At 40.3% G+C, this 25,707-nt stretch overlaps 1 protein-coding gene across 2 annotated transcripts in view; it reads left to right on the top strand.

The window, feature by feature from the left end:
- Window positions 1-25,707, top strand: part of TAFA2 (TAFA chemokine like family member 2) — a 163,767-nt gene that overhangs the window by 92,724 nt on the left and 45,336 nt on the right. For both annotated transcript variants that reach the window (XM_056847151.1, XM_056847152.1), the window contains exon 2: window positions 15,940-16,046. In XM_056847151.1, coding sequence (XP_056703129.1) covers window positions 15,941-16,046 — 106 coding nt within the window. In that variant the 5' untranslated portion in view covers window position 15,940. The remainder of the gene's footprint in view (window positions 1-15,939; window positions 16,047-25,707) is intronic.

Below are 25,707 nucleotides of genomic sequence, written 5' to 3'. Positions count from 1 at the left end.
CAAGACCTGAGCAAGGTTGTTGACGACAGAACATTTTGAAGAACATTAATGCACAGAGTTGCCATGGATCAGAAGCAACTTAATGGTACTTAACACATACACAGTAGATGGTAGTCTGACTTTTGAGCCAAGAAATTCCTAAGTTCAAATCTTATATGACCTATTAATTTTCTAGAGCTGCAGTACAGATTAGCAAGGATAAGCCTGGCTGAACTTATATTAAGCATGCATATGATCAGGCTGTACACAGTCTTAGCCAGGCATCTGTTCTCTCAGCCTCAGCCTTAAAAAGGATCATTATACTGGTTTTACAGGGGTGTTGTAAAGATGACTGAGATAATGTAAGCAAATGCTATCTAAATGCTAATAAGTAATTACTACTACTATTATTCCGATTAGCTTCACTCCTTGACCATGATGATAAATCATTTGAGTGGTGTGGGGAGAATTTTTTTTAAAAGCCAGCATCACACACAGTGTGCTGTAACCCTAGCAGTAAATTCTACAGTTTTACCATAGAGTTTCCAACAATTCCTAAAGCAGTGTGATATCACTTCCAATTTTCCCTGGAAGTGACATCATAGCATATGTGATACTGGCTTTAAAAGAAATCATGTGTTTGTTTTTATTTCCAATAAACATGCATTAGATATTTTTTCAGGAGTGTTATAATTACTTAATTTAGAAAAGTAGGCTTGATTTGAAATGTGATACTAATAAACTTAAAGACTTTCAATAAGAGGACACCATGCTTTAAGAATCAGAATCAGAATCTGATACATCAGATAGAATGTAGTGTTGGCACATACAGAACATCTGCTGCTTGGTAGAACATTCTTAAGCTAAAAAATAGGGAGGAAGCTCATTGTCATTGTTCTTTGGGTAATAATGATATTTTGTTCGGGTAACGCTTAAACTTCAAGTTGAGGGCATTTCTCATAAGCTAGGACACATGCCTTTGCTTTGAATACTAAGAGCAGTTAGGAGTAAATTTTGATGCATGACTTTTTAAACATTTTGATATCTTGGCAGACAATCTTGAGCAACTATTTGGTGTTGATAGCTTCCAAATTATGCTTCTCTCCTGCAATGGCATTAAAAATTAAACCAAACTCCCTTGGTGTTGAAAATTTTGCTCAGTGTTGATTGATCTCTTAAGTCTGTGTGTTTGCCCTGGGCATTGATAGCTCATTTTTTATTCATCAAAGTATAACATAATTTGTAAAATAGGAAAATTCCACACAAGTTAGCATCCTTCCTTTGAAAAAGGAAATGGCTATAATTTTTAACAGTGTTAGAGGTGATTGTGTGTGTAGCACACAACATGAACAATGTTAGCCGGCAGATATTCAAACAATATTTTGCATGCTCTCAGTTTTACTATTTTTAATAGCTCCTTTATTTTCTTAAACCAGTCTGTTTTCTTTGATCTTCTCAATATATGCAAATATTATTGTTTCAGTGCTGTCTTGCAAAGCTGTACAGGGTAGTGAGGCCTTTTACATCTGGGCCCCCAGGAGGCAATAACACATTACTTAGCTCACAGTGACCAGTTTGAGTGTTCCTGAGATTTCCATCTGTCCTGTTCATTTAGATGCCTTTTCATTAGTTCAACCTGAACACATGGACAAGATACTTGGACTACCTATCCTTAGCATCCATGCCTCTTGTTGCTTGTAAAATCTGCAGGTGTATCTCAACGCCTGCAAATGGAGTATTTTCAGCCCAAAAGGGCTTAGGAAGCTGCCTAAAGGTTGCTGGTGTGGCCTCTTACGTCAGGACAATGCTGCCAGGGAGGCAGTGCGGTGCCACAGTCCCACACCACTGCACCATTCCCGGGGGCTGGCATAAGTTGCCCTGAGCCAGTGTCCGTGCCAGCTCCTTTGTGGCTCTGCCTCCCTCCCTCAATTCTGGATTGCACAGATAATGGACCCAAGAAACTCTTACCCAGTAACAAATCTGTCACTGGGAAGAAAGTTCTGAGAAGAGTGATGGAAAAACAATCCCTAGTGTTATTGAATGATTTATCTAGATAATTTTGAACCTGGATTCCAACCTGCTTATGGCACTGGAACCACCTTGTTTGCATCTCTGGATCAACTGCCAGAGGAATTCTGTCTGGATTTCTCTTGTACCTTTTGATATCATCAGCCATGGTATCCTTCTGGATCGCATTATTAAAATGGTCCTAGATGATACAGACGTATGATTTTTTTCTGGTGAGTAGGTCCCAGAAAGTGTTGTTGGGGGACTTCTCTATGCTTGTACCGCGCCTTCTCTATGCTTTCTACAAACAAAAGTGCAACCATGGTGGGAAATTCACACAAGCCATAGGACTGTGAATTTATAAAACAGCGCAATATATTTCTTATGAAATACTATCTTGCCAATTAATTTTTTTGGTAAAAAAAATCTTGGTAAAGGGATATGGGAAGGGATAATCTTTTTTGCCCGGAATATGGGAAGGGACAATCTTTTTAATGCTTATCTCATGAGAGCATCAAAGAATCCATTATAAAGTTATCAGCTAGATAAATTAATTTTCTTTTCAACGTCCTTACGATATAAAATATCTTAAATGAATCTTATTATAGTTTTAGTCTACAAGTAAGCATGTGCATGGACTAGTTTTTTTAATCCTCTATAATAACCATGTTAATATAATATGGATCTATCCCCCCTTCAGGATTGCGCTATTTAAATGTAAATTGATCCTTGCTAAGATCCTAATATTTAATGGCCATGGTTCTATTATAGCCTTCTTATTAATCTTTTTAAATCTTATTGTTTTGCTTTTGAACATAGAACGGGGGTCTCTGTGAACTCTGTGTATACCCAACCACACTAGCAGTATTTGTACTGCAGTCATCACTTATCCCAGACATCTCATTTTTCATGTCTTGTTAAAAGAAATAAATTTTCTACCTTTTGATCAGTATATTTTTGAGGCATGAAAATGCACTGGCAGACAGTAGAGCGTTTTGTGAAAATCAGACTAGCAGGATTATGACTCTCCATTATAACTGCTTCTCCACAAATGTAGTATACCATTGCTGTCTCCTGCAATTTTAAAAGGGGGAGGAGGATGACACATCTACTTGTCTCTTTGAGTGGCAACATAGCTGTTGATGGATAAGAGAGGGTATTACATCCTTTTCTCATACACTGTAATTGCTACCTTTTATATAAGTATTCCCAGCTCCAAAGAACAAGGGCGAAGGACTGATTATTGCATAATGTTGAAGTGCTGTCAAGATATAGGCTATGAGATAATTCATTTATGAAACTATACATCATTTATTAGCTATCATTATTTAAATTAATTTTTATGTTAAACAATTCACAGCATTAGAGTATGATAATTCCTGTATGTGCTATAGACATATAAAATATATTTTCAATAATATCTTTCTTATTTAAACACAACTAATTTTGACCATATGCAGAACATATCATAAAGAAAGCTGGATTATATCTAGATGAAGGTGGAGTGAAAATCGGTGGAAGGAATATTAACAATTTGAAATATGCAGAGGAAACCACATTGCTCAAAGAAAATAGTGAAGACTTGAAACAACTACTGCTGAAGGTTAAAGAAGAAAATACCAAAGCAGAACTACAGCTGAACATCAAGAACACAAAAGTAATGACTACTGGGGAATTACACAACTTTAAGGTTGACAATGAAGAAATTAAAATTGTTCAAGGTGCTATATTCCTTGACTCCATCATCAACCAAAAGGGAGACTGCAGCCAAGAAATCAGAAGGAGAATGAGACTGGAAAGGGCAGCTACGTAGGAGCTAGAAAAGATTCTTAAGTGTAAGGGTGAAGAAAGTGGACAGAGAGAACTTCTCCTTTTCCTTAATACTAGGTGCATCCAATAAAGTTGATAGGCAATAGATTCATGAAAGACAAAATGAAGTACTTCTTCCTTCCACAAATAATTAAATGGTGGAATTCACTGCCAGTGGGTGTAGTGATATCCACAAGCATTAGTTGTCTTTAAAAGGGAATTAGATTAATGGAAAATAGGCTGTTATGACTAAAGAGATCCTCCACATCCAGAAGGCAACATCGGGAAGCCCTTGGCCTCTATGCCTTGCTTGCTGACCTTCCAGGGCAGCTTGTTAGTCACTACATTAATCACTGGACTAGATGGACCACTGGTCTGATCCAATGGAATACCCATGATGTTGTTTTAAGACCTGTTTTTACTCCTGATTCACATGATTGGCTGTACTAAAGGACTAGGTTACATCACCCATCCAAGTAATCAATCCTGTTTTCTCAACTGAATTATGTGTGGGATCAAAGATCAAGGCTTCTCCCACCAGTAATCCCTCAATTTAAAACTGAATATCAGTGTTCTATTTTTTCATGTTTAAAGAAGTATTTAAATGGATTTGATTGTGGTATAATAAAAATCCATTTCAAATAACATACATTTGTAGTGTACTCTTTATGGAATTACTTGCACAGTTAGACGTTCACTCACAGTGGCATTTGTCAGACATTCCCTGTGAGAGAATTGAACCACGTGAAATGTTACAATAACGGCTCTAGTTCAGTTTCAGCTCAGTAATTACTATAATATTTAATGAGAACAAGTTCACCACTTTCACTTTTTCGTCAAATAGGTGTCTGATTTAGTCATATTATTGTAGTATTCCATAGTTAGTCTTCACTGTGGAACTGAAACCTTGTCAATTAGGGGTGAAGGGAGATAATGTCATAGCGCTAATTGAGAAATTAAAAATTAATGCCTCCAAGTCCAGATAGTGTATGCCCAAGAACTTAAAAAGTATTCATATACAAAACTGCTGATCTCCTAATAAAAATATGCAACTCATCAATAAATTGACATCTTTTACAGACAATTGGAAAGTATTGTCGAAGGCTTTCACGGTCAGAGTTCATTGGTTCTTGTAGGTTATCCGGGCTGTGTAACTGTGGTCTTGGAATTTTCTTTCCTGACGTTTCGCCAGCAACTGTGGCAGGCATCTTCAGAGTAGTAACACTGAAGGACAGTGTCTCTCAGTGTCAAGTGTGTAGGAAGAGTCAGAGAGGGGTTGGGTTTGAGCTGAGTACTGTCCTGCAGAAGTAATGTGCTAATCATTGTCCTGTAAGTATCAAAATAATGTACTAATGAGGGTGTGGTATGTTAATATGGAACTATTGTATCCTGAAGTGATCTGTTAATGTGTGAAATCCAAAGCTAATCTGCATGGCTATTGTTGACTGTAGCCTTTGTTAGTCTGGAGGTTTTTCAGCACAACTTTAACAGAAAAGAAGAGAGTTTAAGAATGAATAAGGCTTGGCTTCCTGCCCTGAAAAACAATGATTAGCACATTACTTCTGCAGGACAGTACTCAGCTCAAACCCAACCCCTCTCTGACTCTTCCTACACACTTGACACTGAGAGACACTGTCCTTCAGTGTTACTACTCTGAAGATGCCTGCCACAGCTGCTGGCGAAACGTCAGGAAAGAAAATTCCAAGACCACGGTTACACAGCCCGGATAACCTACAAGAACCAATTGGAAAGTAGTCAACACAATGCTCATCTTTTTTAAGGGGGCTGGATGAAGGAGGGGAAGAGGAAGAATCAGGAAATTAAGGGCTAGGTAACCTAATGTTTTCCCAAGGAAACCATGTTTGTTCCAAGTATTTATTAAGAATAAAATTATTTATATAATATAAGCCTGTAGGATCAGATATAGCATACCAATGGAAGAATCAGTATGACTTCTGCAAAAGGAAGCCCTGCTTCATTAACCTTTTGCAGTTCATTGAGATTCTCAAGAAGCAGCTGAATAGGATGACCTGACAGATGTTATATGTTTGGACTTCTGAAAAGAAATTTGGCAAAATCCCACAAAAAAACTCCATTGAGTTAACCTAGACAAAGATAGTAGACAAAAGACTTTAAAGTTTACAGATTTCCTATCCAAGTTTTCCCTCAGACCTCCCTTCAGTAATGAATAAGATAAAGATTTAGGATGAAGGGATCTTTCTGGGAACAGAACACCCCATCTTTTCCAGTGCTTCCAGATTATCTAGGATTCTTAACCATTACAACCTTTTGAAGACTTTTCTTCTTGGCCAGACATAATGTCTTACCCCTCAACGAATTATTTTGCAGATTCTTAGATAGTCCAATTGAGCAGAGAATCTGCCTGTGTGGAAAGGCAAAGATTGAAACACTTACCCATTTTTGATGCAGTTATGATTTATAGTCTTCTGTAAGATGTTCTTTTATTACTACATTTCACACTTATTACTCTTATTTCACAATTTCCTGTATGTTCTCACCACTACAATTTAATCTATTTGCTGTCTGGTAAAGATAAGGCTGTTACTCTATTATATAATGGCCACTTTAAAGATAAGCCGAAAGTTATAATCATGTTACGCTTAAATCCTCATTTTCATACAGGTGCTCATTTTTGCACTGGAACTGGAACTGAAATTAACCTTAAAGACTAACAAAAATATTTTCTGGCAGGGTATGAGCTTTCGTGAGCCACAGCTCACTTCTTCAGAATGCTCATACCCTGCCAGAAAATATTTTTGTTAGTCTTTAAGGTGCTACTGGACTCTTGCTCTTTTCTACTACTGCAGACAGACTAACACGGCTACCCTTGAAAACCTTGAAAAAAAAAAACCTTTAATGGCATAAGTAATATTATAATTGTTACAAAGGTACATAAAATATGCAGTCATTAAGATAAAAACATAGGCCAGTAAATTCCAAAAGTAGAAATTACAAACTTTGGGCTTTTTGAACTTTCATCACATCCACTAGAAAATTGGCAACATCTAAGGTAACCTCCGGATCGGAATCGTTTAATAAAAATTGACGTTTTGCTTGGGTAGATAGGTGATATTTGGAAAGAAGCCAATTTTTTAATCATTTCCCACGGGGTGTTTCATATAAGGGGCAGACCAACAGAATATGATCAATTGAGTCCAGGGAATAGGTATCACAGGGACAAGTCCTATCCTGGATTGGTATTTGTTGATACCTTCCATATAGCATCCTTGAAGGAAAGGCATTAACCCTAGCAAGAGAGAAGGCTCTGCGGAGGGGTGGGATGTCCAGCGTATGAAAATAATGGGGAATATTGTTGGTTAAATTCTTGAGGCCCAACATTGCTGGAGAGCAGACCAAGGGTTGAGTGGGGAGTAACGTCTGACGCTCCATATCCAAGAAACGCTGTTTAACAATTTAAAAAATGTGGGCCTCACTAGTTAAAGCCAGGTCTTCCACAGAGACTCCAGATGATCTTATTTTAGACAGAATTAAACAATTCCAGGAGGTATTATGAAGTTCTTTTAGCAGCAGAGACATCAGAGAACCACGCTCTGTTCTAAAAAACAGTTTAAGCCAATAACGAATGGTTAGCAGCCATGCCTTGGTTTCACACAAGCTTTGATCAAGTTCAGAGGTAATAGCATAATAAGAGACACAGCGAGGGAGCCCAAGCATTTTTCTAAAAAAGTTAGCTTGAATGGATTCTAAGTCCCGATTGAACGCATTTGCCCAGATAGGTACACCGTACAGAATCTGGGGTAAGATTTTGGAGTTGAATACCTTAACTGTGGCGGGGACATACTGGTTCCCTTATAAAGAAAGAAGGACATCAGTTGGTTTGAAGAGATTCTCCCAAGTTTGGTAATCCTGGATCTATGAACTGCCCATTTAAGGTTATAGTTAAAAGTAATGCCGAGATATTTAAAACTCTTCACCTGTTGGATTTTGGCCTGACCAATATGCCAGCTGGTGGGCGACCATTTTTTTTAAAAAACCACGACATTAGTCTTAGAGTAATTAATTTTAAGAAGATTTAGATGACAGTATTCCTCAAACGCACTTAAGTAGCGTTTGAGTCCGATTTTAGAGTAGGATAAAATAGCGGTGTCATCGGCATATAAAAGAATAGGAACGGCTTTGCCTCCCAATTTAGGAGGGTGTCCATTAATAGGCTCTAAAGAACAAGCCAGGTCTGAAAGAAACAGATTAAAAAGAAGGGGAGCAAGTATACAACCTTGCTTCACACCCTTATTAAATGGGATCTTATCAGTAAGGCCACCGTTTGAAGAATATTTTACTTGGCATGTTGTGGATGAGTGAAGTTTTTTTAAAAGGAATAAAAGGCGAGGGTCAATTCCCATACTAGACAGCTTAGACCAGAGTTTATCTCTGATAATGGACTCGAAGGCAGATTTTAGGTCAATAAAAGCAACAAAGAGTTTCTTGCAACCCATTTTCATGTACTTTTCTGCAATTGTGGCCAGAACCAGGCAGTGGTCCAAGGTTGATTTGTTTTTGGGGAAGCCGATTTGCTCTGGGCCTATTATTGCGTTTTCCTTTACCCAGCTAAGGAGTCGCTGTTCTAGATGTTTCGCGTACAGTTTACCCAAGACTGGAAGAAGACTGATGGGACAGAAGTTATCAGGCAGAGTTGGATCACCCTTTTTAAAAATAGGAATTATTATTGAATTTAGCCAGGAGTTTGGCAATATGCCATACAGGTCAATAGATGTGAATAGTTTGGCAAGGAGTGGAGCCCACCAATCAGGAGATGCCTTAAACAATTCGGCCGGGAGACCATCAGGACCTGGGGCTTTGCCTGGTTTCAGATTACCTATTAATTCAAGAATTTCCTCGACATCTACAGCTGGCCATCTAGGGTAAGTTAAGGGCATAGATTCATCAGAACTAAACACATGGTTAGTGTGAGAATTGAAAAACTTGGAAAAATGTTCTACCCAAACATGGGGAGGGATACTGACATCGGGAAGAGAGTTGTAGGAAGCTGGGGTTGCAATATCCTTCCAAAAGGTTTTACTGTTTCTAGACTTAAGAGACGAAAGCAAATGTGACCATCTATGTTGAAAGAAGAATTTCTTCTTTTTAGTAACTAGTAACTAGGTTTAAGTACAACTTTTTGTATGTAAAGCTACCCACTGTGGAATTAACCTGATAGTCTACTACTGTAATGACCACTGTATTGTCACCCACAAGGATTCTGTGGATGAGTCTGCCCTTTTTATGGTTTCTAGTTGATTAGACACTATGCCCTCCTTGATGTACATAGCAACACCCCCTCCAATATGCCATTCCCTGTCATTTCTATTGAGTTTGTGTCCAGGAATGACTGTATCCCACTGGTTATGTCACTTCCACCAGGTTACTATAATGCTCACTATATCTATGTTTCCCCTTAAAACCAAGCACTCAACCCCCCATTTTCGCTTGGAGACTTTGGGCATTAGCATAGAAACACCTCCACTGTCACTCTCTTTTGACTTGCCTGGCATATGCCCTTAGGCATCCTTAAGAAGCTATTCTGCTTTCCTTCATCATCTCCTTTTGTATCTACTCCATCCCCATGTAGACAATCCTCTTTGCAATGAGCCTGCCCAAACTGGGTGCTTCTCAGCTTCTGTTGACTCCCCCCCACCCAGTTCAGTTTAAAAGCTGCTCTGCCATATTTTTAATGTTATGCACCAGCAGTCTGGTTCAAGTGGAGCCCATCCCTTTTATACAGGCCCAGCTTGTCCCAAAATGTTGCCCAGTTCCTAACAAATCTAAAGCCCTCCTCCCTTCACCACCCCCTCATCCACGCATTGAGATTCCCCAACTGTGCCTGTCTAGCTGGTCCTGCATGTGGAACAGGTAGCATTTCAGAGAAAGCTACCTTAGAAGTCCTTGCTTTTAGTCTCCTGCCTAGCAATCTAAATTTGGCTTCCTGAGCCTCAGGACTACACTTCTCAACAGTGTTGGTGCCATTGTGCACCATGACCACTGGCTCCTCCCCAGCACTATCTAAAAAAGTATCTAAATGACAGGTTATATCTGCAACCTTTGCACAAGGCAGGCAAAAGTTCATCATCCGTCACTGGCAGGTAGCCGTCACCCTGGGACTGGGATGTGGGATGAGACTATTGCCCTAGAATCCTTGCCCATCTCTCTCTCTCTGCCTCTCAGCTCCTCCAGCTGAGCTACCTTGGTGTAAAGAAAATGAACCTGCTCCTTGAGAGCCAGGAACTCCTTACACCAAGAGCACACCCATGACTTCTGTCCAGCAGGCAGATAGTCATACATGTGATCACTCCATGTGGCACACTGAATAGCCCCCTGACCCCTGCTGGTTTTCTACCTTCATTACTGTTATTTATTTTTGGTGTTTTTTCCCTGGAGATGAAAAGGAGTTCATGGCAAGGCTAAATCTGTGTGGATGCCTCAGTATAAACCTTTTGAGGAAACGTTATGAGTTCTATTGTGACAGGAAGCCATAGGACCTTCAAAAACATAAAAGCAATATTAAGTCTGATCATAGAATGTGCACAGATGTTCACTACTATGATGATTGCTATAACCTTTCCAATAACAAACCCAATATTACTACAAACAACATCCGTTCATCAGTTTAGCTGGCCTTCTATAACAAGTTTTTAAGCCAGAAAATTACATAAAATGGTCAGGAAGAGCAAACAATTACATATTTTGCTAAAGGTGTTATTTACTTCATTAATTGTAACCCTATTCTTGGTAATGATTTATGTATAATGGGTGTAAACCTAATTCAAGCTTGCAAATAGTTTATAAGTTTATACTTAATGATGATGAATAGATCAAGTCTGGCCTGATGAAGAGGAGAACCGTCCATTTACTCCCCCCCACTTTAGTATCTTTTTCTTCCTTCCAAAATGAAATACAAATCCTCTTTCCCCCATTATTTTGCTTTTGTAAAAATAGTTAAATTTATATTTTGATTTGATTAAATTTTAAATGTCACAATATATATAAAAAGAAGGAGGTTGACAATCCTAAGTAGAGCCTGGATTCTATGAGGCTGGAGTCATAGTGAATCATTATCTTGTGGCTGGTAGTGGGTGTTGGGAGCCTAGAGGAAATTTGGAGACAGAATACATGTGATGTTATTCAATCATTTTGATTTAAATAGTGTATGATTGTTTTATTTGTGTTAACCTGCACAATGTGTTTTTATAAATCATCGATAAAACTGCAAGTAGAAAAAAATAAATATGGAATACAAAATTAGCATATCAAGGAAGATTTATTATCACAAATATTTAGTCCGTCTCCAGCTTTCTTTGTATTTTGCCCTATGTGTGACCGACTTACTGACTTACTGCTCATATTCCATAGATATTTGTCTCCTCAGGTTACAATCTTTTCTTTGTACCTGACTATATATAAAGTAGCTGCGAATTTAAGGCACCACTGCATGACTTTGGGGGATTGGATCGCAATCCCAAAAGGTTTATGCCACTCTAGTTTTTCACATTTTTAAAGTGCCGCTGTACTCGTGATTGTTTTTGCTACAGCTAATGGGGGGGGGGCTCTCTACAATTCATTGCACTGTTATGTTTTCTTACTCCTCGTTACACTAACATTCTGCCTGTTAAATTGAAACCTTAGTTTCTAAAATAACAATGCTATCTGTTCCGTTATCATCGGCTAAATATCTGAATAAATATCTTGGCAATTATAACTCTAAGGTGCTTTGTTGCTAATCACATTGACTAATTAGAATTCTTATTGAAATGCGTATAAAGTCTTGCGTATTTGAAAAATAGGTATCTCTCTGTACTTTTAAGACAGCTGTAAAGCATTCAGTTAAGCTCCAGGACTCTCATATGCTGCCAAATTAGATGTTACAACTCTTAGAAAATGAAATAGCTGGCTTAGAGCCCAGTCCTCACCAATTAATTGTATGAAATGAAGAATTTAAAAATAATAATTCTTTTCTGATACCTCCTACAGCAGGTATTAGACATAGTCAACATTATTTGAAAGAGAACTGTATAGAGTCTCTAGTGTCTTTGTTCCTTAACAGAAAACTTGCATACTTTGGTAGAAATAGCTTGTAAATTACATTTTTGTGGCATAGAGTAGGAGTGTAAATGCAATGCCTGTTTAAATTAATGCATAGCAATCTATCATGACTGCTACCATTACAATTAGAAATACCGTGAACATCATGGGAAACATGTCTGACAGGAAACAAACTGTTTTTGACAGCCATGTTAACTCTTGAGCACTGGAATCTCCATTCCTTGCTGCCATCTCACTGAACAGTTGTCGAACAGCTTTGTGTCTGTAGTGGTGGAGTTTTGCATTCAGTGAGGCAATAAAATGATACATGGATTGGGAACAATACCCATAAGATTGTGGATGTACGAAATAATCATGATAACATGGGATTGGATCCTGACAGCTTTTCACTCAATTTCACACATTTCCCCTCCATATTACAGCCCCTGTTCCACATTACTTTTGTTCATGCAGGTCCATATAGTCTTTTTGGGTGTTCAAACTGGATGCCGCCTTCCTTTTCACCAGCACAAAAGCTGGTTGGATCCAACCCACTGACAAATAGTGAGACTTAAAAAAAAACACCACATAGTGCTATTTATGACCACTAACCAATTGACTCATTGGTTTTCTCACTCTTTATTTAAACAATTTGCTGCCAAGCATTGTGCAATGATGACAAGTCTCTCCATGTGTGAGAACATGTATGTGTGTGAGACTGTGAGAACATGCATGTGTGAAGTAATGCCAATTATACTGCACTGTACTGTTTATATATGTGGAGAGTAATCCACCAAACAGGCTCAAGCAGTTCATGCGTTGTTGAACTGCCAACAAGAAATCAGCTCCCTGCTTGCCACTGGTAAGCAGACTAGGAACTAAACCAGAAAGTATTTTTACATCCCTAATCTGCCCCGTGGCGCAGAGTGGTAAGCTGCAGAACTGCAGTCCAAGCTCTGCTCATGACCTGAGTGCGATCCCGACGGATGTTGGTTTCAGGTAGCTGGCTCAAGGTTGACTCAGCCTTCCATCCTTCCGAGGTTGGTAAAATGAGCACCCAGCTTGCTGGGGGTAAAGGGAAGATGACCGGGGAAGGCACTGGCAAACCACCCCACAAACAAAGTCTGCCTAGGAAACGTTGGGATGTGACGTCACCCCATGGGTCAGGAATGACCCAGTGCTTGCACAGGGGACCTTTACCTTTTTACCTTTTAATTACATTGGGTGCTCTTCAGAATCTTAACCTGTCCTATTCAAATAAGGACCACATACCAATTCCCAATTAGGTTTTCTTGAGAATGCCACCACAGGTCTTACCTCTCCCCCAGTACAGTTTATTTCTGTTAAAACACTGAGCATTTGAGAGTAGAATCAACTGGTTAATTATTCTAATTTCACCTATATTGATTATCCTCAGGAAACACCCATGCATTAGCTGTATGAGGCAAACATGGGATTAGTAACCTCTGCTGTTCTTTGAAAACGCTTTCTTTGTTATTGTGGCTTGTTAGAAATTATAATACAATTTGCAATTTGGACCTTAGAGAAAGTGGTTTTATTTTGGAGCTAGGTGAATGTTTCAGTGTATTTCCCTTTTCGGCTTTAGGAAGTGAGATCAATAAGGGAAATATAATTAACCATTTGCAGATGTTTTTGCATGTAAGGATATATACAAATGCTGCTGCAGTAATAAGACCTCTTCAGCCTTTACACCGCAGTCCTAAGTAGGATTACACCCTTATAAATCTGTTGAAGTCAGTAAGCTTAGAGGAGTGTAATACTGTTTAGGAATGCAATGTAAACCCTCTTTAAGAACAGATATTGAATGAGAGTTTAAAGTGACAAATGTTTACAGTGATATGATACCTGCAGAATGCTACTGTGACATATTTCTGCATTACACGATTATATCTACATGCTATAATGGTGTTGGGTTTCATTGCTAACCTAAGCAGTTTTACAGACTAAGGATTGTACAGTAATACACTCATTTTTCTCCTGTGTCCTCCTGTGGTCTGTGGTCAAATCGCTGTTGCAGGTTTCTGTAATTCTTCAGGCTGTATCTGAGGAAAACTGGCACTTGCTTCTAACTGTACATGTCAATGTACTGTAAAGGCTGTACATTGGCTGCGCATGCCTAGTAAATGATGTGTGTGCTGACCTGTTACCTACTCTTTCTCCACAGCAGTTCAGTTTCAGAGCTGTTAGTTTTACCTCTCCTTTGACTTGTATGGAACTAGAACAAGAGGAGGCTAGTGCTATCCATGGCTGCTAGTCAAAATGAATACTAGCCATGATGCATACCTATTCTCTCCAGTATCAGAGGAGCATGCCCATTATATTAGGTGCTGGGAAACACCTGTAGGATGCCGCTGCAGTCATCTTGTTTGGGGGCTTCCTAGAGGCACCTGGTTGGCCACTGCATGAACAGACTGCTGGACTTCATGGGCGTTGGTCTGATCCAGCACAGCTTTTCTTATGTTCTTATATGCTTAAGAGGTTGAAATGATCTGTACAGAGCTAGGCAATAAGAAGGCATTAATGGGAGTGTCTCCCCCCCCCCTCCGCCCATGAAACTTCTCCCTTGCTATTATTATAATATATGTTTGGGTTAGTTGTCTCCCAGTGGCTCACAGCACAGTTAGAGCCAAACTGGATGTTACTTTTTCATGAGTTTGCCAAGGGGACTTGCAACTATACTGCAGCTGCAAGTCCCCATGGCAACTCATATGTAAAAAGTACAGATGGGCCTGATTCTGATCAGGATGGCTGTGCAAGGGGAGGAAGGGCTCCTGCCTTCTCTCCTCCACATAGTTTTTGGCAGCTGGAATGATGTGTGGGCTGTGGTGGTGGAGCAAATAACAACAGCCAAAAACAGTGTGAGGGAGGAAAAGCAGAAGCCCCTCCTCCCGTTGCACAGTCCTCCTGATCAGAATTGTACTTGTCTTTACTTTTTACACCCGAGTTGCTATGGGGACTTGAAGCTGCAGTGTGGCTGTAAATCCTTGTGACGAACTTGTGAAAAAAGTACCATCTAGTTTGGCTCTTATAAGGACATAATTCTGGTTAGGCTTGCATTGCAAGTTATGCATACTTTTATTTAGGAGGAAGGCCAGGCATGCTCCTGGAGGAGCTGGGGTCCATTGTAATTTTCTAAAATGGATGTCTGTCTGATGTCTTGCAGATTGTGACACAACAAATAAAACAGGATTATCCCCTTGCTTTACTGGCATGGCCTACAAATGTTACTATTATATTTGTACCAGCTAACATTTGTTTGAGAGTAGTATCTTGGTAGCATTAAAAGGAAATACACTCCCTTTCCTGTTCAGAAGTTATTGACTCAGCATCTTGCACATCTAAAATCAATATAGCAGCATTTTCCTAATGGGCAAAAAATCCACCCTAAGCAAATGAAATGAATCTCATTTGATTCCCCAGTAAGGCCAGTGGGCACACCACATGATCCCTTGCTGAGTGACTAACCTGAGGATCTCATTTCCAGGGATGGTTGTTAGGTATCTTAAGGCTGCAATCCTGGAGGGGAGAAAGCTCCTTAGGAGCTGGCATGACCCTGCACAAGCATCCATGCCACTTTACCATGGCGCAAAGTGGCACGGATGCCAGAGCGAGGGGGAACATGCCAGCGCCAGGGAGCCACAGAGATGCATTGGCCTCTGCCGTCATTGTTGCCAGGCCGGCAGGGAAATCCTAGAAGGCAAAGCGCACACCAGCATGGGGGACATTCCCAGGGGTGGAGCTGAGAGTCAGTTTCCAGACTCCTTTTGCCTCAGGAACGCCCCCTTGCGCTGCGGTGTTGCTATGCCACCAAAATAGGTGGCGTAGCCTCGCTAAACCCTATGATGGATTTTCAGCTATTTTTCTTTTCTTTTTTCTCTCTTAAAAAAAAAAATCCTTTTGCAGCCAAGAAGCCTCTGTGGCTGCTGTGTGGCAGCGCTGCTCCCAGCCACTGCCTAAATGCCCAAATGCATTTAAAGTACTTTTACTAAGTGGGGGGGGGGAGGGGGGAATAAGGAAATAAGTACTTTATAAATAGATTTCATTTTGTGTATTTTATTTCTTTTCTAGGATGAATAAAAGATACTTACAGAAAGCAACAAAAGGAAAACTGCTAATAATAATATTTATTGTAACACTGTGGGGGAAAATAGCATCTGGGGCAAACCATCACAAAGGTAAGAAACTGTACTACTGTATGGCAGTGATGTGGAATCCATCCATTGGTGCTTTAAGACCAGGATTATCTAACTTACAACAATTATGTAATATCTCTTTGTTGGTTTCTCATAGTTGGTCAGTGCAGAAATCAATACTGGCAAAAGTTATCTATACGTTGTTACTTCGATTTCCTATGATTACTGCTGAAGAAACTTTTCACCCACATTGCTTAATGAGTTTCTGTTTTATCACTTTATTTTCTATTTTGTTATCTGGAGATGGTAAACTTGAAAAATTGAGTAAGCATATAATAAAGTGGCTTCTCTCATGAAAACTGATTCATCAAACAGTGCAGGGAAGTGCTATAGATGAGTTCATGAAATGAGCCTCATAAAAAACAATCTTCAGGAACATGTGTGGTGCTGAAACATCCTAGTTATCTATGCAAATGAATTTTAGAGAGAGAGGGAAAAATGTATCTGCACTAAATAGTTTGGGTATTTCCCCAGTAAAGGAAAGGCCTTTCTTCTCCTCTAAGGTCTACAGAATCAGCTCTTCTCCCTTGATGGTAATCTGTCACTACAAGAATTGTGTTTGAAGTCTGATAGTTTCTAGCAGCTTGGAAGACGTTATGGCCAGGAACCCTGCTTCTGAGAATAGCATCCCTTCATTTATAGATGAATAGGAGATAGCTTTCTGGTATGATTCTAATCAATACCATTGTACAATGCTAGTTGTAGTTTTTGCTGTTCAGAATCGTTTATAGCTTTCTCCTCATTCTGTTGTGTACAGTCTCAGACTCTGTCTTTCAAATTTTGATTGCATAAACCACAATATGGTGGGAGCTATGGTCTGATAGCTGCTACCTTCTGGCTGTCCCCCACTTAACCATGTCTGCCTGGCAACTACCAGAGCCCATTCCTTTTCAATAGTGGTTCTCACTTCATTGAATGGGTTTGCTGACGTGAAGCGAGTGAGCGTATGTGCTATACTTAGAAACTTTCATGAGGTGCTATAAGGCTGGTTTATCTGCTAGGGCTTTTAATAGGGTTTGAACTGCAGGCATTTTCTTGGAGGTTAATGGGGTTTCATTTTATTACGGATGGTTTTAATTTAGAATTGTAAGCTGGAAAGGCAGAGTATAAGCAGTTTAAATAGATAAGCAGAGCTGCTGGCGAAGCTATAACATTGGGTAAGCTCCTCCCTATGTTGCTGCCTGATCCCTGGATCAGTAAGGTATAAGCAAAACCCACACCAAGGCATGGGGGAAATGGTTTGCATTGCCCATATACTATAATATACTCTTAAGCTGTACACCCTCATACTCTGAACTTGACTTGTGGCACACCCTACAGAAAGGTTGGCCACCACTATGCTAAAGTGTAAAGGGAAAGAATATGTGTACTTGAAAAATGACGGTTTGCCACACTGGGGACCCTATTTGGGTGGAAAGGCAGGATATAAATAAAATAACATAAATAAATGGTTGCAATTGTATGCCAAAAGCAGAGCCATGCTGCTGAATTCATTGTGTGTTTTGAGCTTTCAACCCATAGCAGTGTGGCTGAACGGTCAGAAAGTGTTGCTGATTCGTGGCTTTAGGTTTGATTTTTTTTTAATGAACAGTAAGAGCATGAATACGTTATTGTTAATATTCCACACTTTGACCTGTCACAGCCAAGAACTGTAGAAAGAATTTTCAGGTTCAACATTTCCAACTACTGGCAATGATCATCAGCACATTTTCTGCAGTCAATCATATAGGGCCACTTCTCCCTTTATTTTTTTGCCTTATGCTTAAGAAAGTCACAAGGCCATTTCTGCAATATAAAGATGCCCTTTGTCCTATAGACTTTTTCTGAACAGTTGGAATTTCACCTACTGCTTAGCAAATAATACTTGCCAACTTCAGAACGGTACAAGACTACTTAGGAAAAAATGGTATCTCTTTTACAACTTTACCCATGTAATTGCAATATATTGCTTGGATTTGTTTAGAGATAGGGTTGCAGACCTCCCGGTGGGGCCTGGATTTCTGGAATTACAATTGATATCTAGACTTTAGAGGTAAGTTACTTTGGAGAAAATGGCAACTTCACAGGGGAAAAAAATTGGCATTCCATAGATGCAAAGTGAAATCTCCCCAAATTCCCCCCCTCCGTGCACCACCCCCAAATCTCCAGAAATTTCCTAGACTGGAGTTGGCAACCCCAGAAACATGACGAGAACAAGCGTTATAGCTGGCTTTTTAAAAATTTGCTGTCTGTGTTGTTGACTTGATAGTAGGTAATATGATTGTGAATGGCTGCAATACAGTATTATAGGTTGTAGATGTCAGAAAAATGTTTTCTCCACGAAGGAGATTTTTTAAAAAATTATTTATATTTTCTCATTTGAGTTATAAAGCAGCAAGAAGTAGTAGTATTTATTGTATCTTTGGTACAGTAATTTTATAGGTTCACGTCATGCTGAAGTGTGTATTTTATTGCCTTACTAATTTCTACCCCGCCTCTTATTTTGAATCAGTAAAGATAGGCATTAACTCATAGTAGGGTCCAAAAGCAAGCTTGTTACACCATCTCCTATAATGTGTAAAACCTTCACTGTGCATCAGGGCCTATGTAAGTAGGGTTCCATCCATACAATCTGTTTGCTCCCTTAGAGACTAACCATGCAATCCGGGTGGGGGGGAAGCTCCATAGGAGCTGGCATGACCCTTATGCTGATGTCCATGCCACTTGTGCCATGCAAACTAGCATGGATGCTGGATACGCCGACTTACGCCGGTGCTGAGAAGCAATGTGGCAGCGTAGCACTGGTATAATGGCATAGCCTCCCCACTGGTATCGCCCCAGCATATCTCCCCGCGCCGGCAATCCGGGAAGCATTCCCGGGGCGGAGCTGCCTTTAGGCAGCTTCCTAACCCCTTTTGCCCCAGGAATGCCCCATTATACTGCAGCGGGGCCATGACAGCAAAATAGCTGGTGTAGCCTCGCTAAATTCAATGGGAGATTCCCCATTTTCTTATATTCTAAATGTTTTTATTTTACTTTTTTCTAGCCAGGAAGCCTTTGTGGATGTGTTGTGGCTGTGCCGCTCCCAGCCGCCACATTTCTACCCCCCTTAGGAATGGGCTGTAATTCCTTATACCATGGTTCCTTATACCATCCTTCAATGTGCAGTGGGAAAAGATACATGAGCCTAAGATTTGAACTTATTCCTCATTATGAGTGTCAGACAGATCTTCAGGCAGGGATCATGATCAGACTCTAATATACATATCTGAACGGTATGGTTGCTGCTCTGCCTCCTTAGCAACCCTTAACACTAGTTGGGATCTATATAAGTGTTTCCAACCACTTGGTTCCTTCAACAGTATGTTTAGCATGCTTTTAAAAGCTGTGTATACATTTTAGATTGTTTAGAAAGTTAGTTAAGAATTTAGAATTTGGGGAGCTTTTCATTTTTGAATGTTAATTTTCTAGGACAGATGGATCCTTCAATCATATATAAATCAGCAATTTTAATTTCTTTAACTATTCTTCCGTTCGGTAGGATTAACCTTTTCCTTGATCTTGGCTGGCTCATAGACTTTTAAAAAATGCTTGGATTTAAAAAGCTGGTATCTTGCTTTCTCAACTGATTATTTTCCTGAAGATTAAGCAAGCACATGTGCTGTAATGTAAAAGAGCTATTTTTTTCAATCCTCTCATTATAGTGTATAGCGGACAACTAACTCAGTGCCCTGACCTAATGGGATCTCATTGTCAAAAGAAGAAAATTATGCATGAACTGAATGGAAACTCTGAGACAATTATTTGTAAAATGATCTAGTATATGCCACTATATCATACAATCTTTCTACCTATCCAATACCCTAAGATAAGGACAACCTCTCTTCGCGTACACATTTGTCTTTCACCTCTCTCACAGGTCACAGGACTTGCCTGTAGAACTAGATACAAGACAACATGTATTGCATCTTGTGTTTTCCTTTCTTTGGCAACATCTAATAAATCTCAGTGTCTGAAATGATGTTATGCATCCTTGAAAGAAGTCAGTGAAGAGGAGCTGAGAAAATTCAGTGCAGTGACATCACTTCACATCTTGAGATTGACTATATATTATGGGACAACAAATGAAGGCTGCTCTTTTGGCTGAATCATCACCATCACAACCACCACCATCATCATGTATGCAACACCTATTATTATACTATGTACCATAAAAAATTAAAGGTATTGCTACTTGAAGTCTTACAGCCAAGTATCCAATTAAGTACATTTTCCCCTGTATTCTCCAGTCTGGTAAATAATTAAGATTTGAATTGTTATTGTAGAGGAATGCTGGAGCCAGAGCGCCTGGGTTGCTCTTTAGCGGCAGGTAGCGAGAACACATTTTAACAAAACACTGAGCAGAGAAACCCTCCCTGCTCAGTAGGTAGCCTGCCACCAGCTCTTACTATCCAGCTTCAACCTAGACAGAGGGCAAGAGCAGCCTCCGTCTGCTGATACCAAATTAATAACTAGTGCTCACCTTACAGAATAGAGCTGCCAGCAAGGTGAAGCTACAAAAGTAAAGGGTTTGAGTTTGGTAAGCAGACCCACTTAAACAAGGCACTTAGAATTAGAGCTTGAAGCCGTTTAAAGTCAAGAACTACAAGCAGGAATAGGTTAAAGGTTTATTTAAAAGTTTCTGCTGCTTACAGAAAGATAAGAGTTTGTGAGACAAGGTGAAGCAAACAAAACAAGAAAGCTTTTAAGCAACTAACTACACAGTACGGTTTCTTTGGTTCAAACTTGGCAAAAAGGCATAAGCAAGTTACAAAATGTTACCAGTTCCCAAAATGGAACTGCACAGCGTTCCAGCATTCAGTAAGTCATTCCAATGGTTCAGTTTGGCAGAGTCCCACCCTAAAAAGACATCAAAAGATCAAGAGGGTGATGGGCCTCCATGCCGCATGCATGTCAAGACACCACACACTTGTCATAGCTAAACTGGCCATCTTTATTCCCAAAACCCAAGTGGGGTGAGCTCATAAGACTTAATCAGGTTCCGAGAATGCCAATAAACCAGGTTATTAACGTTATGTCCAAACACTGACCAAAAGGTTGCCTCTGATGGGTCAGAAGTGAGAAGTGCCTGCAGGAACACAAATCACCTGGAACCCATCAGGTGACAAGATAAGGGCCTAATTGGGAGAGTTATTTCCTTGGTAACCAATTGACCTTCAATTTAGGGAGGACTCAGGAAGGAGGCACCATAAACGGCGCCAGCTGCGCGTTATCTCTTAAAAGTGAAACTATTCTCACAGCTGTAAATTTAGAACTTGCATCCCAAGATGCTCTCAGAGTTTTATATCAGAAGCAGTTAGGCCAAAGCCTGAACCAAAGAAGGCAGCAGCAAGGAATTATGGGGAGCATGATTCCTTGACAGTTATTCCATGGAGGGGTACTGGTTTCCTATAGGAAGTGGAGGATAACCTAGTGACACACTGACTTCTCACAGGGCAAGATCAGGCACGGAGCTGGGCAAAGAAGCACCCAGGGCAGGAAGGAGGGAGGGTGTGTGCCACGTGCACTGGAGCCTGGCGATGGTGGCCAAAGGGGCAGTTGCTGTGACATGCTCGCCCACCGCCTGGCCAAACGCGCAGCTGCTGTAGGCACGGCACATGCAACAAGGAAGGCTACATGCCCGCCAGTGTGGTGTAGTGGTTAAGAGCGGTGGTTTGGAGCAGTGGACTCTGATCTGGAGAAATGGGTTTGATTCCCCACTCTTCCACATGAGCGGCGGAGGCTAATCTGGTGAATTGGATTTGTTTCCCCGCTCCTACACATGATGCCAGCTGGGTGACCTTGGGCTAGTCACACTCTCTCAGCCCCACCTACCTCACAGGGTGTCTGTTGTGGGGAGGGGAAGGTGATTGTAAGCCGGTTTGATTCTTCCTTAAATGGTAGAGAAAGTCGGCATATAAAAACCAACTCCTACTCCTTCTTCTTTGCGGTGCATGCACTAGCTGTGCCGCAGGCAGGCAGCTGTGCCCGTGCCATGGTGCAGCAGCACTTCTCTTCATACACGTTCTGGCACCCCCATCTCCTTGCGCTTGGAGCACTTGCCCCCCCCCCAAAATCCGCACAAGATCTAGCCCTGGCCAAGACACATCCATAGTTCATTTAAAAGTAGAGTTGTATGAGAGAAAGCCTATAAGCTGTTCTCTGCTAATCCCTGACTTTATGTGGGTTTTTTGGGGGAAATCAAGTAGTTGTTGTTTGTAGCCTTTTACTTTCTGTTTGTAGGAATATTGCCAATCAAGCCCATCAAAAGTGAGATGGCAGACAGGAAAATGCCTGCAATGTGTTCCTATTTTCTCTCGATTCAAAGATGTGCGGTAAAGTCTGCACTCATTTAGTTCCCTGTTGGCAGGCATGCACCTGTATCTGAATCTCTTCTCAGTGTTTAAGTTTCTGGGAGAGTGAAAGTCTTATGTGCTATTTCCACCAAACCTATTGAGTAGTAGAGATGACAAGGGAGGGGATGTAGATGTAGATGTAGATCAAATAAGGGACTGAAGAAAAACACAGAGGAGAATGAAGGAACCGTAAGCTATTGGAACATAAAAATAGTAAGTAATCACAATGGAGTATGATAATATAACAGTGGAGTGTGTACACACACACAAGGAGAGGGTAGAAAAATAGGTAATAGTGCAGAAAGAAAATAGAGTGGTATGAGATGCAGAGAAAAATAAAAGGAAACAAAAACTGAGACATGGCTGTCTGGAATGTAGAGAGAGGGAAGAGTGCTACTTGATACTATGGAGAGGAGAAGGTTTAACAGGTTGGATTGAGAAAAATACACAATAAATAAAATTATTTTTAAAAAGCTTTTATATGGTAGACATATCAGTAGTGGGTGTCTTAACTTAATAAAAATGCAAAATAGCCTTCAGAGTGATTTCAGTTTCACACCACTTATTTTATAAGAACTAGGAGAAGTATATAACTCATACTTCTTGAGACAGGCAATTATTTGTACTCCCAGCTGACTGCTTATTTACATCCTTAGTTTTAAAGTATACGTATACATCAAATTGATTTGGTGACTGATTTATAAATTGAAATTGATTTTGAAGGAAATAAATTCATTTCTAAATCCAAATTTATAATCTGAGTAGATATGGATCCTGTGGGTATTTGTCTTTAGTAGATAATTGAAGATTTCTTACTAAAAACAAAGATTTGAATTTGATCATGGCAGTGACCCATATAGATCCATCATTTCTTCTCTAGTGCACAATAACAGATTCTATAATCACCAGAAAGTAACAAAGACATCAATGAATCTCTTGTTTTAATCTGTTAGAGTGGTGGAACAACCCCCCCCCCCAAAACAAAAACAAAAAACAAAACTAGAGAAGGATTATGGACAGGTGTGTTTCTTGCATCCTTTGAGAGTCAGTTTATAGAAAATTAGGCATGTCTCTCAAGTAGCTTTGTGCCCTCACAGTAGCCAGTTGTTCTCCAGAACCAGGTCATTAGAGCTTGCAGCTTCATTCACCCAGTTCAAGAAATAAAGTTTCTTGACTGATAAATTGAGGCACATGTTTTTAGTGGCGTATGAATCATAGCTGGATCACCGAAGTGTCATGAATGTATTATGAAGCAGGGAATTTCTTGCAATCTCCTCCTTCTACCTGCACAGTCAGATGCTTCCTTGAAATGAACATATGAAGCTGCCTTATACTGAATCAGTTCATTGGCATATTAAGATCAGCATTGTGTACTCTGACTGGCAGCAGCTGTTCAGGGTCTCAGATACATGTCTTGTACATAATCTACTACCTGATGTTTTTAGCTGTAGATGCTAGAACTGAAACTGGGACCTTCTGTGTGCAAGGCAGATGCTCTACCAATAAGGTACAGCCTCTGACAAATATTAAATTGATTGGATTGCCTGCTTTTTGTGCCCACACAGCCAGTGACATCGATTCAAGGTGCGATAACAAGAAATGGTCACAAAATTAGTAGGATTCATAGGCAGACACTGAAGTCACACAGAAAAACTAGCAGTAAAAAACCCCTCATGTTTTACTTTTAAATATTTATCTATTTATTTATTTAAAACATTTGTATGGCACCTTTCCACCTAGATAGGGTTCCCAAGGCAACAAACGTCAAATATTAAAAGATTTCAACATTAAAAACATTTAAAATAAATTATATATACAACATTCAATAAAAACATATAAACAGACATAAGAGGGGAAAAACAGAGACAAAACCAGTAACAGGTAATTGGGGTATACCAAACAGAACAAAAAAGCCTTTGCCCACTGGCAGAAGACAACAATAGAGGGAGACATACAAATCTCCCTGAGGAGGTAGTTCCAAAGCATAATCATGCAAACAGCCAGATTTTAATTCATTTGGACATATCTGAACAGCTTGTCAAATAATCGGCTCCCTACTTGCAAATGACTAGTAGGACTTGAGTTGAACTGGTGGGTGTTCAAGAAAGTCTACAGAACACAAGATTTGGGGCCGGTAATGCAAAGCAATCAGCACTATATCTTTGGAATGATCCCAGTAACAACACATGCAAAAATATGCTGAATGGTGTTCGGTAGGATACTGCCTGCCTTCCTTAGGGCCAAAGCAGAAGTTACATTTTTTTAACAAGTAGTGTCAAGTTTTCTGTGTGAGGGAAAGGGAGTGGCATTGATTCGAATTGGACCCCTGTGGGAATTTAGTTTCCAGCAATTGCCATCTGATTGAGCCATGAGAGAGTTGAAGTGGGGAAACTCCAACCCAACTTGTTAAAAAATGTAACACCTTCTTTGACCTTTAGGGATCCCTGTCCTACAAGTGTAAACCTTGATGAGACAAAAGAAGATCATTTGCAGACCCAGGGCCTACTGTGGAGAAACTTCACTCAATGTGTTAAAAAACAACAACTCAAACTTTATTAACACTTATCTACTAAACATTTATTAAAAGCTTTATAGGTTGAGAACTTGGATTGGATAAACTTTGTTGGAAATTATGCGGCCACAACTTGATTGGAAACAGCTGCAATAGCTTTGGCGTAGCATGGGAGCAGCATCAGGTACGTCACCCGACCCCAATGCAGAGGACGTACAAGCCCACCCACAGCGGTCTCGCTGTGGGTATTGAGGGATGGCGGTACAGGGATAATCACCCGGATGTGGGCCACTAGGTGTAAACCCCCGCCACTTGGGAAGAGGCTTTCTGCCCTTCCATCAGGGCATGTCCTCCATGAGCCTTTCCCCAAATCCCTTATTGGGATTCCCATGATGGAGGAAAGGGGCATGCAAGCCACTTTCCCCAAAAACTGACAGCAGTCCCCATGCTCCACCGCCCAAGTTGTGACAAACAAAAAACAGTATTACACTTCAATGAAAAGAGAGGGTGGGTGGGTTGGGACAAAACACAGGGATGGACTGAGCTCTTGGAGCGCACGCCACTCCCTTTATCCCTCAAAAGAGGACCAGAGGGAAAACTCCTCCCTCCGAACCTCTGAAGACTGACCCCACCTCCCCAGCCCGAACTGATTTCTCATAGCCTCATTCAAGCCCATGAGGACAGCTCCCATTGGCCCGGCTGGGGAGGCAGCCCCAGCACGGAGCCAGGCATGCGGCAGCCTCCCTGCTCTGTGTGC

The sequence above is a fragment of the Euleptes europaea genome, chromosome 3, assembly GCF_029931775.1.
Source record: "Euleptes europaea isolate rEulEur1 chromosome 3, rEulEur1.hap1, whole genome shotgun sequence".
NCBI classification, from domain to species: Eukaryota; Metazoa; Chordata; class Lepidosauria; order Squamata; family Sphaerodactylidae; genus Euleptes; species Euleptes europaea.
Note: the sequence above shows the minus strand (reverse complement) of the source record. Positions and strands in the feature narration are given on the sequence as shown.